The 12,275-nt window shown below is 40.5% G+C and overlaps 1 protein-coding gene across 12 annotated transcripts in view; it reads right to left on the bottom strand.

The window, feature by feature from the left end:
* Positions 1–12,275, bottom strand: part of obscnb (obscurin, cytoskeletal calmodulin and titin-interacting RhoGEF b) — a 57,801-nt gene that overhangs the window by 2,734 nt on the left and 42,792 nt on the right. For all 12 annotated transcript variants that reach the window (XM_071492909.1, XM_071492910.1, XM_071492911.1 and 9 more), the window contains 29 exons: positions 11,732–12,022; positions 11,357–11,386; positions 9,850–11,193; positions 9,386–9,667; positions 8,876–8,957; positions 8,587–8,708; positions 8,247–8,444; positions 8,104–8,136; positions 7,711–7,809; positions 7,355–7,573; positions 7,153–7,186; positions 6,983–7,035; positions 6,770–6,868; positions 5,449–5,505; positions 4,600–4,739; positions 4,277–4,477; positions 4,076–4,152; positions 3,821–3,991; positions 3,488–3,647; positions 3,076–3,192; positions 2,787–2,951; positions 2,503–2,661; positions 2,211–2,388; positions 1,991–2,104; positions 1,670–1,837; positions 1,328–1,430; positions 1,067–1,196; positions 709–802; positions 444–486 (listed from right to left, as the gene is read on the bottom strand). In XM_071492909.1, the coding sequence (XP_071349010.1) occupies positions 444–486; positions 709–802; positions 1,067–1,196; positions 1,328–1,430; positions 1,670–1,837; positions 1,991–2,104; positions 2,211–2,388; positions 2,503–2,661; positions 2,787–2,951; positions 3,076–3,192; positions 3,488–3,647; positions 3,821–3,991; positions 4,076–4,152; positions 4,277–4,477; positions 4,600–4,739; positions 5,449–5,505; positions 6,770–6,868; positions 6,983–7,035; positions 7,153–7,186; positions 7,355–7,573; positions 7,711–7,809; positions 8,104–8,136; positions 8,247–8,444; positions 8,587–8,708; positions 8,876–8,957; positions 9,386–9,667; positions 9,850–11,193; positions 11,357–11,386; positions 11,732–12,022 (4,963 nt within the window). The remainder of the gene's footprint in view (positions 1–443; positions 487–708; positions 803–1,066; positions 1,197–1,327; positions 1,431–1,669; positions 1,838–1,990; positions 2,105–2,210; positions 2,389–2,502; positions 2,662–2,786; positions 2,952–3,075; positions 3,193–3,487; positions 3,648–3,820; positions 3,992–4,075; positions 4,153–4,276; positions 4,478–4,599; positions 4,740–5,448; positions 5,506–6,769; positions 6,869–6,982; positions 7,036–7,152; positions 7,187–7,354; positions 7,574–7,710; positions 7,810–8,103; positions 8,137–8,246; positions 8,445–8,586; positions 8,709–8,875; positions 8,958–9,385; positions 9,668–9,849; positions 11,194–11,356; positions 11,387–11,731; positions 12,023–12,275) is intronic.

Raw genomic sequence — 12,275 nt, 5'->3', positions numbered from 1 at the left:
CTGTCCTGAAAGAGTGATCTCTCCTGTCGCTCCTCCTGAGGTTATAAAAAGGCCATTGAATGCTGTACAGACAGTCAAGCTCCTTGAGGCAAATTTATGATTTGAGATATTGGCCTATATAAATAAAAGTGACTTGAAGTAACATATAAATACTGTATAAGGAGCTGCAATAATAAAGTTACCAGTTAAAGAAGACAGCACCCTGGTGAAAACAGCCCATCCTTTCATCATCCTTGTGATAGAATCCTTTGCACTCAGACTTTAAAAACAACACAGTGATGCATACATGGGGCCAGAGAGAGGAGCACACACACGCTAAAGTGCTCCAAATTTCCTCTCAGCCCATGCTCTGTTTTATCGAGCAATGTCTACACAATAAGGCCAAAAATAATCTATATCACATGCACAAGGGTCAGTTTCGTCCATTACTCCATTGCACTTACATGATGATGGTTTTCCTTGGTATTTTAGTCTCCTGCTCAGTAACTATGGAAGAAGCAAAAGAAACAGCTTTAGTAGAAGAAAGATTAGTTAGTCTAAGCTGGAGATGAATTAAAAAAGAAAACGTCTTAAGTCTAAGATGCGTCCATCTTTAAACCTGCGATAAAAGCAACAATAAGTCTTATTTTTCTAGTTTTTCAGAACCTGAAAAAATGTGTATATTATACAAAAGTCTCCTTTCGTAAGAAAAAAAGTCAGTGTTCCTACCTTCAATAGTGATGGCCTGTTCACCAGTGCGAGCCACAGCAGAGGGTAGGACTAAATCAGCAGCACACTTAGCACTGCCCAGACGGTTGGACAGCTGGAAACAGCAGGAGTGTATTATTAGACTCTTAAAGATGACTTACTGTTGCTAATTGATACCAACAGACTTAGCATCCATTCTTGGGTGTGAGACCAAATTAGCATACTGTAAATGAAAGGTTTTTTTTTTTTTTTTTTAATATTCTTGATAGAATTTCTGCCCACAGGTTTGTTTTTCTCTCCATACATTAGTTTAAAAAACACTAGGCACATGATTTAAATATAATGCAAGTATTGCAAGTATTGAGTAGTGTAGACCAACCTCACACTCGTAGTGTCCCAGGTCTCTCTCTGTCAGGTTTTTTATTACCAAGACCAGGACCCCACTACGGAGCTCGCTGTAAGTCTGATACTTCTCCTGGTCAGTCAGCAGCCTGCTATCTTTGAACCACCTTAACAGGTACACACAGCAAGACAGTAGAGATGAACCAAAGGGGGGGTGGGTGGGGGAACAGACATTTTAAAGAACTTACAAAATTGAATTAAAACGGTTTGCCAGTTTCATAGTAACAATTGTCCATACCTGATCTTGGGGTTGGGGGCACTCTGTATGACACAGGTGAACTGTGCGTCCTCACCAGGGACAAAGACAGCATTCCTCATTTTATTCACAAAACGAGGAGGAACTGCAAGAAACACATCAAAATGGATTACATGTTTAAGCACTAGAGAAAAAATGTACTGAAGCAATGTTCTCTGAAGCTGCCTAAGAGACCACTCCACACTAAAATTTAATAATTCTTTCTTTCCTTTCTTTTTCGTCTAACTGCAGTCTGACTCACTTCTGCTGTTTCCAGTGGTGAATAATAGTTATGAATGAAAAAATCTGGTATTTTAGGACACAATCATACTTTATACCACTTACCTTGAACTGTGATCTTTCCAAGAGTGCTGGCATTGCCGGCTGAGCTTGTGGCAAAGCACATGTACTGGCCAGAATCATCCGCTGTCATGTTGTCAAGGATCAGAGTGCAGGAACCATCAGGGTCCTCAATGATAATGTGATGAGGATCTGCCTCCACTGTACGTCCATCTGTGTCCAACATGTAAACCAGTGCATTAATGACACACATTTGGCCAAACTGCCTGGCACTCAAGAGATTAAGGGGATGTACCATTAGTCTCCACTACTCCATATATTGTCCAGTAGAGTAAATGACTAAAAAACATGGTGCAAATCTCATACCCTTGTACCATGTGACCACAGGTTTGGGTACTCCAGTGACTTTGCAGGCCAGCTTAACAGTCTGTCCCAGCTCTGCTGTGCAGTTTGCCAGAATTTCATCAAAGTCAGGAGGACCTATAAAACAGATAAATCATAAAAGGCAATGTTTAACAGTGGTAAACAAGAGAGTAATATACAGGAAGAACTTGATTGTGTGTGTGTGTGTGTCTGTTGCACTCACTCCATGCAGGCATGCTGTATCGCTGCTGCAGTTCTCTGAAGTCTCTCAGCCATGAGTTCTTGATGGTGACAGTTCGGGCCTGTAAGGTGTATTTCCTCACAGAGTCCTCACGTTCATGCCAGATTTCAAAGGCACGGTCATCACCCTCCACTGTCTCATTCACATCAATGTTATTCAGCTGCAACAAGATGGAGAATACAAAGAGCATAATTTAGGCTGTTAATCAGGAAAGATGATAGACTTTAAAAAATTTTTAAATGAAAAAAAGTTGTGATTATATTTAAAGTCTTACTTTCATCATGTTCTTAAAGACATATGCTTGTGTATCTGTGTTGCTGTCTCTCTTAGGTTTGCAGATAATACAGTAGTTCTTAAAGAGGAAAACGTGGCGGTGGTGACCTCTAGAGGACGTTCTAATTCCAGGCGCTCCCTCCCACACTTGGAAGGGTCCCTGGTGCAAAAAAAAAAAAAGACGGAGACAGTGGAGTGTCTCACATTTTTGGACTCTGTTGTATATAGACAACACAAAATCAAGCTTGTAATCATTAAATTCTTCAGTTATTAACAATGTCCCACCTGTCTAATTGGCTCTCCGAGTACTTCCAGTGTGGCAGGATAGTTCTCGATCATGGAGACATGGTGAGTATTCTCAGAACGCTGAGGGAGCGCAGACACCATTGCATAAGCTTCTTCCAGGAGGCAGCAGTTCTGTCCATTTCTTGCCTTGTTTCGAATGAGCTCCTGAAGATGGTAGAACAGAAACTTGAACACAACTGAGGTGATCATGATAAAAGCAAATGCCTTACAAATGCAGGTGATATATCTTCAAGACTACTGCATATTCTGTGTCTGCTGAATATGTCACCTTGAGGAAAGCCTTGTACTTCTGAATCCTCTCCAGTGGTTGTTGGAGGTAGGCGTTGATGCTGCGTACAGGGGGATCTGCAGGGTCTGCATTTGCCTGTGCTTTCTCAGTGTACTCCTACAATGTGATGAAAGATTTTTGAATTTGAATACATTTAATAGTGCACAGGTGGTCACCCCACCCACTGGGTATTTATGAAGTAGGAACAAGTACAAAAAAATATTAAGTTAAGTTATTACAGCTTTAAAAAAATTTGGCAAAACAAATAATCTGCAAATTCTTACAACAAAAATATTTTTTTAGTGGAGTAAGTTTAGAGTTAGGAAATTTAATGGGCTTGAGGTCTGACACATTGCATAATCCACAGTAGAGCAGTAATAGCTCTGGCCTAACATGAGCAGAGCTGTGCTACCTTGAAGAAGTGGTGGACAGTCTTGTCACTGACAGCAGATTCTGCCTGACCCTGACCAACAAGGTACTGCAGGTATTTCTCAAAGCCCTCCTTGTTCTTCAGGAAGCACATGGCTAAATCATCATCTGTGTCGCAGTCGTTCAACTTTGGGAGGAATGCCCTAAAAACAAAATTTTGAGGAAATTAATGCACTGCTGACAAAGAAAATCTCACTGTCTTCTGTTACATCTTTTAGAGAGAATGACATATTCTCTGGGTAGAGAACACTCATGTTCTTTACCTGGCTTTTAAAATAGCTGATCAAAATGACTAGTAATTAGGAGATGAGCTCACTTGCTATGGAAGGACTTGATATCATCGATGTTCCTGAAAATGGTTTCTTTTTGGCTGCTGACATCAGGCGGTGCATCAGAGCTGTCTGCATGCTTCAGGTGATGGGAGGTAAAGAAGTCTATCTCCTTTACAAACTCTGATTCACCTTTTATCAGGTCCTGTAACATTTGGCTAGGGGCAGGAAAGAAATAGTTGGTTATGATGCTTCCTTTGACTCCAGTATTTGTTTCGTTAGTGTAAATATGCTCTACTTACAATAATTTCCTCTTATATTCACCCTCTGACAGCTCCTCTACACTTGCCTCTGGAAGGTCACCTGTTTCTGCTGAGAGCTGAAATGACACGCATTTTTATTATTACCTTTAAAATGTTCAAAGGCCACAACAATGAATTAATACACATGAAAAAAGTTTAGATGTTATGTTCTTAGTCAGTGGCTACAGTCTTGAAACATACTTTGAGTTTCTTGTCCAAGTAGGCAGGTGAAACCCAGCCTTGGCGGGACGGTGTACTTTTGGTTGGTTTGGTCCGGACTAACCATTTGAGTGGATGGGCTGAGTCCAAAACCTCAACATACTGTCCCTCCTTCAGAGAGATAGACTCTTTGCTCGCTACAGTGGGGTTGTAGTCAGCAGTTGCCACATAGATGTCAAACATCTGAAAAAATTTATATTAATGACAACACACAAAATCCAGTTTTAGGATGATTTCCTTATATAGTATAACAAGGTCCACATTATTGTGCACTTTATAGTACATGGATGATTTCCATATCTCACCTCTCCCCTGGCATCCCCCTCATCAGACTCCGAGGAGGAGTCAGCAATGAGGGAGGGAGGACGAGAGCGACCGTGATGAGGTGATGGAGAGGGAGTCTTGGTCTCATCATCACTGTCAACACCAGGTACACGTAATGAAGCTGGGGCAGCAAGGATGGATGGAGGCAATCAGAGAAACACAGGTCAATTGTGCAAAAAAACTTGAGCATGTATCATAAATATAATCTATATTTTTAAAATTAGTTTGTCACTGTTATCTACCATTATATTTTAAATGTATGTAGCAATTATTAGCGACCACACCACTCAGTTTGTCAAAGCTCAGCTGAGGCAGGACCAGTCAAGTCGTTGCTTGTTGTTGGTCCAAAATAAATAAATATATTGTAGATGTAAAGTAGTGCAAAAAAATCCACAACAACCAGGCCACTCATACTTTGCTACTGACCACTAATTACTATTGACTGTGTTAGTATTAGACAACATACAAAACAAAACTACAGGACAGATAAAAATTATTGTCTGAGCTCTCCACATACATGTGTGTGAACATGTATTCAAGTTACAAGTCAGTGGGAAACCAGTTTGAAAAGACAAGAAAAGTATACTGATGATGCATGAGGAGGTGTAAAGGTGCACAGACAGCATGAAATGGAAAAGGCACTTTTAAAAAACGGATGAACTGTTTATTTGCAGCATGTGTTTTCCTGTATGTAAAATAAATGTTAAGTCAAAACTGTTTCTACAAGTCATGTTCTTTGCGACCCAATCCTATTAAAGTATCTCATTGAGTTGTGTTCCTCTGAGAAAAATGTATAGTTATTATGAAGCTGATGCACTTGGGATACATACTGGTAGTTTTGGGCCATGTTTTCATCCACTGGAGCACTTCATGATTCTGTACGCTGTCTGAATAACAAATTAATGATTGAATGAGCATTTAATTGGTTGGATTGGTAAAATGATGGATGTAAAGGTTGTGAAGGAATGATGTCTGTATGAATCAATGAGAGGTTTTAAGTCATCTACACGAGTAAAGCAAAACATGCTGAAAAACAAGCACTCGAAAAGCAGGAAAACATGTCTGTCAAGTTTAGTGTCAACCTCAAATCTACTGGGAAGTGAATTCTGATCCAAGAATTGAAGTGTTAAAACATTCATATTAAATCACACTTTTGCAATTCTTGAATAATCAGAATGAATTCACTGAATTCAACCAAATGTGACTGATATGTAACAAAATATTAAATAGAATATGTGGATTATTGATGAACTGCATCTTTAGCATTAGCAAAGCCATTCATGGTAGCTTGCATGTTTCATATGCAGTATCAGGAAATTATTACTCAGTATAATTCAGCAAAGGGATAGGCAACCTGCAGACTTTTATTTCAACCACACATAAAACCAGGTGATTTAAGAGAAAGGCTCTCCCTCTGAGTGAATGCAACCCCATACTTAAATCACCTCTAATGGTGTTTGGCTGGAATGACAACCTCTATACTTTTGCGAGTCTCAGGGCTTGGTTGTCTATCTCTGACTAACAGTATGTTATCTGCTCTGTTAGCTTGCTGCATGTATGATGACAAAAGAATTAATGAGTTCACACTGAATAAAACAATCTTTGACTCTATTTCACCCCCCTTTTATTATTATTATCTGAACATGCAGGTTGAGTGTTTACCATTTACGCAAAGTCCCACAGATAGCTAACGTCCTAACAAACCTCTGGTGCTGAAACATTTCCCTGCGTCCATATTCTAAGCTAAATTATTTTTCTACTACTGAACTAGACACTAAATCTGAACTCCTAACCAGGCTAAAATGATTTATTCAACGACAACATACCTCATTACTTTAACCTGCAGTAAAATGCAGTAAAATGTTAACAATGCCATTATTTTGTCTTGGTTTGAACCATGCTTGAAGTAGCCTGATTATGTTAGTCCTAAGATTCGTTTGTGAAATGCTTTAAACATGTATCAACTTAACTAAAGTCAGGCTTTAAGTAAGTCCAGCTTTTTTATGCTTACCTTGTGGAATGCCCCCTGGACATACTGTAACATTGCTCAATATTTTTCTAGTGCTGTAAACTGTGACTTGAATTTCGATCAAATTAGAATCTAACAGTCTAATGTTTTATTGCATAGACAAAATGGTCTATAACACTTACCCTGGCTGATCTTTGCTGATACCATTTCAGTGATCTGGGAGGTGAGTTTCATGAGGAATTCCTCTGTACCTACTTCACCTAGATAGGGTATTTTACCCTCTTATGGTGGAGAACAGAGGGCAGGTGAAAACAAAAAGGAATCAACACCATAAATATTGGAGTATTTATTACTACAAATAATTTACCACTACCACTACTATTAACAAGTCTCACCTTTTGCGGTGCTAGCCTCATCTTTTGGAGGACTAACTGTAATCCCAAGAACCCTGAGGAGAATTAAATAGTAAATTTTAATTTCAGATATTTGCATTTACTTGAAATGTACTGTATATACATGTCATTTTTATGTCCAATTGCATTCTAAATCTCAAAGAAAAACGTACTCTGAGGGTTTGGTCTCTTTCTTTGGTTGTGGTGCTAGGGAAAAGACAGAGAAACACAATTAAAATCAAACCAAGGGGACAAACTCTAAGGCTGAAAGAGGTTCACATTCTACTAAATGTCTTCTAGTTTAAGGAGGTCAACATAATTATATATGTATATGTATATAATTATAAAGTTCTCAAATGTCTTTGTTTTCCTTACTGTCATCCACCTCAAGGTGGGCAGTGCAGATGGACTGTCCTGCTCTATTGGTTGCAATACAGGTGTAGGCACCAGTGTACTCTGTGCCCACATCCATCAAGATGAGGCTGTGCTGGCGGCCAGAGCTCGCTATCTTGTATCCCTTGGTATCAGGCTTGATCCAAATGACATCCTCCAGTGATTCCTCCTTTAGCCAGGAAACCATAGGAGTGGGAGACCCTGAAAAAGTAAAGCTGGGTATGAAGCACTTGGAATACATGACAGATACGTGACAGAAAGCCTGGAAACTTGTGAAAATCTTGAGTCACATCACTGGGATATGATTGCGTAAAGATGAAACAGTGAAATGAACAAACCTTCTACTTTGACCGACAGAGTGATGCTTGCTCCTTGTTTCACCTTCCTGTTGCTGAACCTTTCAAGGAAGCGTGGTGGCACCAGAGGTTCCTTGGGGTCTGTAAACAGCAAAACATAAATACAGTCACATGTAATATATTATTATATCTACCAATGTACCTGTACCAAGTGCATTGGATAAATGTTATATTAATAATAATAATAATAATAATCATCATCATCATCATATTCATCATCATCATAATCATCATCATCATCATCATCATCTTCATCATCTCTATTTATAGAGCACTTTTCAAAAGCTAGGTTACAAAGTGCTTGATAAAATCAAATTAATCAATAGATTTCAAAGAGAAGAAAGAAAATAATTAAGACAACCAGGTGTAAATTACCTTTCTTATCTTGTGGCATGATCTCCCCTGGACCTGTTGCAAAAAACAACTGTTACTGTGTCTGTAAACATCTCAACTGCAATGCTTAAGCTCACAGTTTGCTCTTTTTGCATGGTCAGCCTTTCAGGTATTTGCATACATACGCAGAACTATCAGTCGGGCAGAGGAGTAAGCAGACCCAGCTGCATTGCTGATGTAAGCAGAGTACTCCCCCATATCTTCCTTCTTCACCTCCAGAATCTCTAAGCCGTGAACATCTCTCTCACTTAGTAAGAGAATCCTTTCTGAGGCCCGCAGAGGGTGGCCATCTTTGAACCAGTATACTCTGGGTTTGGGAAAGCCTGGAAGACAATAGATATTTCAGAAATGTTACTCTTTAATCACAGGCAATTTTGTGTAAATTGAGTTTATAAGACCACTACAGTCAGTTGTTATTTGTTTGCATTAGATTAATCTATTATTGATTTTGGTTAATAAACTTACCCTTTACTTTGAGTTGCATTTTAGCAATAGGTGACCCTGGACTAACATGAACATCATGAAGCTCCTCCACAACTTGTGGTAGCTGATCATCTTCACTCACAGACTCAAAGGTCTCAGTTTCCCTGCACGAGAACAGCAGGATAGTTCACCTCAAGAACTTAGTATTTATTAACATATAAAATACCTTTATATATATACATCTTTTTCAACACCATAAGAACAGTACAGTGCGTGTATGTGTATGTGTATATATATATATATATATATATATATATAATAGTATAATCACCTGGACATGTAGCCCTTGGCACTGACATAGGAAGATGTCTCAGTGGCATCAGCAGCAGTGTCATAATCTGAGCTGCAAGACACTGATGGAAAGGATTGATGTACAGTATTATACAAGGACGGAAATCAGGGACAATGTGTTTGCCACTGTGTATATGCAATTTTGTTATGTTTTGGCATTCTACTGAGAACCAGTTTGAGTTTTAGTTTGTTAATTTGAGGATTGTTAGACGTGACAGGATATCTTTCTTATTATGTCTTTTACACAGCACACAACCTCCTTCTGGGTAACAGAGTGCTGATTCGCCTCTGCACCAATTCATTGTGAAAGAGCCACGGCCTTTGGGGAAACTAATGCGTCATATGGCATTTGGCTGACCATTGGTGGAATTATGATCAGTCAGTCAGTCGGTCAAGACAATTTGCAATTATACGGCTAGTCCTGCCAAATATCTTACATAATTTGTAAAATATACATGTTCATTTGTGCATGTAATGTATGTTCACTTACTGTCAACCCTGAGTTCAGCCTTAGTGGCTGCAAGGCCGCTGCTGTTTTCAGCTGTGCAGCGATAGACACCCATGTCAGTGGGCAGCACAGAGGTAATGATCAGTTGGTGACAGCCCTCCAGGTCTTCATTGATCATGTAATGGTCATTCTCCTCCAGCAATTTGCCATCCTTAAACCAGCGAACGGTTGGAGGGGGCTTGCCTATCACAACACAGTCAAAGCTGACTGGATAACCATCTGGAACATCCTGGCTTTGCAGCTCTGTCAAGAAGACTGGAGCAGCTGGGTAAACAAGAGCAAATTGAAAGAACCAAAAAAAATTTAATGGCCACATTAAGTGTGATTCAGCGCCAAACGGTGGAATACTGTTTACTTAGAAAACTATTTATTGATGATTTAGAGAGTATGTAAAAAATTGCATACTGATTATAAGAGAAGAGAAACCACTCTAATGTATTTCTTACCTGGGGCTCCAGTCATGAATGCAGGAGGCTGTCTGTCTTGTGTGGGGGTCTGTGTGCCATCTTGCATGTAGCCCATCTTTCTAATTCGCAGCTCCACTTTGAGAGGCCCTGCCTCCAGGATGGCGGTCTCTACAGGAACCCCATGGATTGTAAACATCTCCTGGAACCTCTTAGAGGCAACTTCAGCCTCCGTCCGTGACTCAAAGCGGATGTAGATGTAAGTGTCATCCTCACGATAAGAGTGAGGATCTGGGGGACCCAGGTCTCCTTCATCTGCGCTGACAAATTGTTCTTCCGCAACATCTGGTGGGAGACGTGTGCGCAACAGGCGCCGGAGACGTCTGCTTGCCTGTCTCAGTGACTCATCCATCTCACTACCTGAGGAGCTCTCAGGCTCACTGTCAGCACTGTAGCCCACCGTCAGTGGTCGTCGCCCAGATGATTCTCTCACCGTTCCTACTGTCACCTTACCACTGTGAGAGGTAACTCCAAACTTGTTGGTGACCTCACAAGTGTAAACCCCAGTGTCCTTTGTGGTGATGGCGGTGATGACCAGTGAGCAAGTACCATCATTGTAGATATCAATATGGTGGTGCTTGCCATCCATCAATGGTTCTCCATCCTTCAGCCAACGTACCTTATCAGGTTTACCCTCTGCCACACATTCCAGATGTATGGTGCCAGCAGGTTCTTTGGTCTGGTCTTTGAAGACATCTTTGAAGACAGGACGCATGTCCTTGCGGGCCTTGTAGCCCTTGAAGGCAGCTTGAATCTTAATGGCAGCCTCTCTGAGCTCAGGCTCATCCTCTTTACTGACATCCATTATGTTAGTCTCCTCTGTAAACATCTGTGTTTTCTCTGTCTGCTGAATTGTGGTTGTTTTCACTTCAGTCTGCTGCACTGTGTTCTGCTCTGCCATCTGGAAATGTGCAAAGAATCTCTCAGCAGCCTGTGTCTCTGTTTCACTGGCCACTGTGACAGTAGATTTACTGCTCTTCTTGAGGTAGGACACAAGTGTCGGACCCCCAGAAACAGATTCGTCCTCAGAGCTGATGGACAAGTTGGACTCTGCCTGCTTCTTAGACACAATGGCCTGTTCCCTCTCTTCTGACTTTATTTCTTCTTTCTCTGAGGACTTCAGCTCCTTCTCTCCTGATTTGTTTTGACCACCTTTAGCGTTCTCTTCAGGTTGTTCAGAGATGGAGTCCAAAGTGGGCTCTCGACTCATGCGCCGTTTCTTTGCTGAGGCCTCCCAGAGCTCATGGACATCACCTTCATCAGCAGCTTCTGGAGGCAGACTGGGCTGCCCCAGTGCCTCCGCTTCTGCCTGTTTTGCCTCTGTAGCTGCAACCAAAATGCAGTTTTCATTGTTATTTTGATAAATGTTTAATGATATTATGCCGGTATCCACATAGCACAACACTTACTTTTGCTAGACCTTTTAAAACTCTACTTATTCCTACTTAGTATGATAGACATTTATAAAGGCTTCAGATGTTGTTCTTACCTGGGTAAATTAGTGGCTGCACAGGTGCTTCTGTGTGACATAGACAAAACAAACACACATAATATGGTAACTTAGAAGATTTTTAAATATAAATTTAAATATAATTATATCATTTTGTAGAAAGCTGTAAATTTATCAAGTTGCCTATATGACACACCAAAATACATTTCGAGTTAAATAATAGCACAACTATGTACTACAAAACCAAAAAATCCAGGTACTTTTTGTGTCAAAAGTGATTTTTTGATCTCTAATCTCCATCTATTATAAGACTAGTAGTTAACTAAGCAATAACACGCAAAACATCCTGGCAAATACTATTGGCAGGCATTACAAGTTTTACCATTTCATGAACTGAACCACACGTCCACTCACCAAGCTGCACAGTCTGAGGCAGCTCAACAGGCTCTCCAGTCCCAGCTCTGGTGATAGCTGCCACTCTAAACCTGTAGCCACTTCCTGGGATAAGATTTTCAGCCACAAACTCTGTGTTACACACAGGTTCAGAATGACATGGAAGCCAGAGGGCACTGTCTACAAGCCTCATCTCCACCCTGTAGCCCAGAATGGGACTCCCTCCATCATGTAGTGGAGTGAACCAAGAGAGGGTAACGGACTGTTTAGTCTTACTGAGGACCTCTGGATCCTCTGGGGGATCAGGTACAGCTGTTGGGAAGAAAAGCAACTTTTATGAACACTGGGAAAAAACTCAAAAATAAGCAATGTTAATCTTTCAATGTCTGTTCTCAGTAATGTTTTTATTAAAGAATGATTTGGCATGCCTTTATTAGACAATTAACAGTATACATATGGACAGAAAAAAGGGGAGATGGCATATAGCAAAGCTAGCTCCCCAGCTAGAACTGAACCGAGGATGCTGTGGTTATACTGTATGTGTCTTTACCACTCAGATACTCAA

The sequence above is a fragment of the Trachinotus anak genome, unplaced genomic scaffold (assembly GCF_046630095.1).
Source record: "Trachinotus anak isolate AG129_WGS33_773 ecotype Australia unplaced genomic scaffold, CSIRO_AGI_Tana_v1 ptg000012l, whole genome shotgun sequence".
NCBI lineage: Eukaryota > Metazoa > Chordata > Actinopteri > Carangiformes > Carangidae > Trachinotus > Trachinotus anak.
Note: the sequence above shows the minus strand (reverse complement) of the source record. Positions and strands in the feature narration are given on the sequence as shown.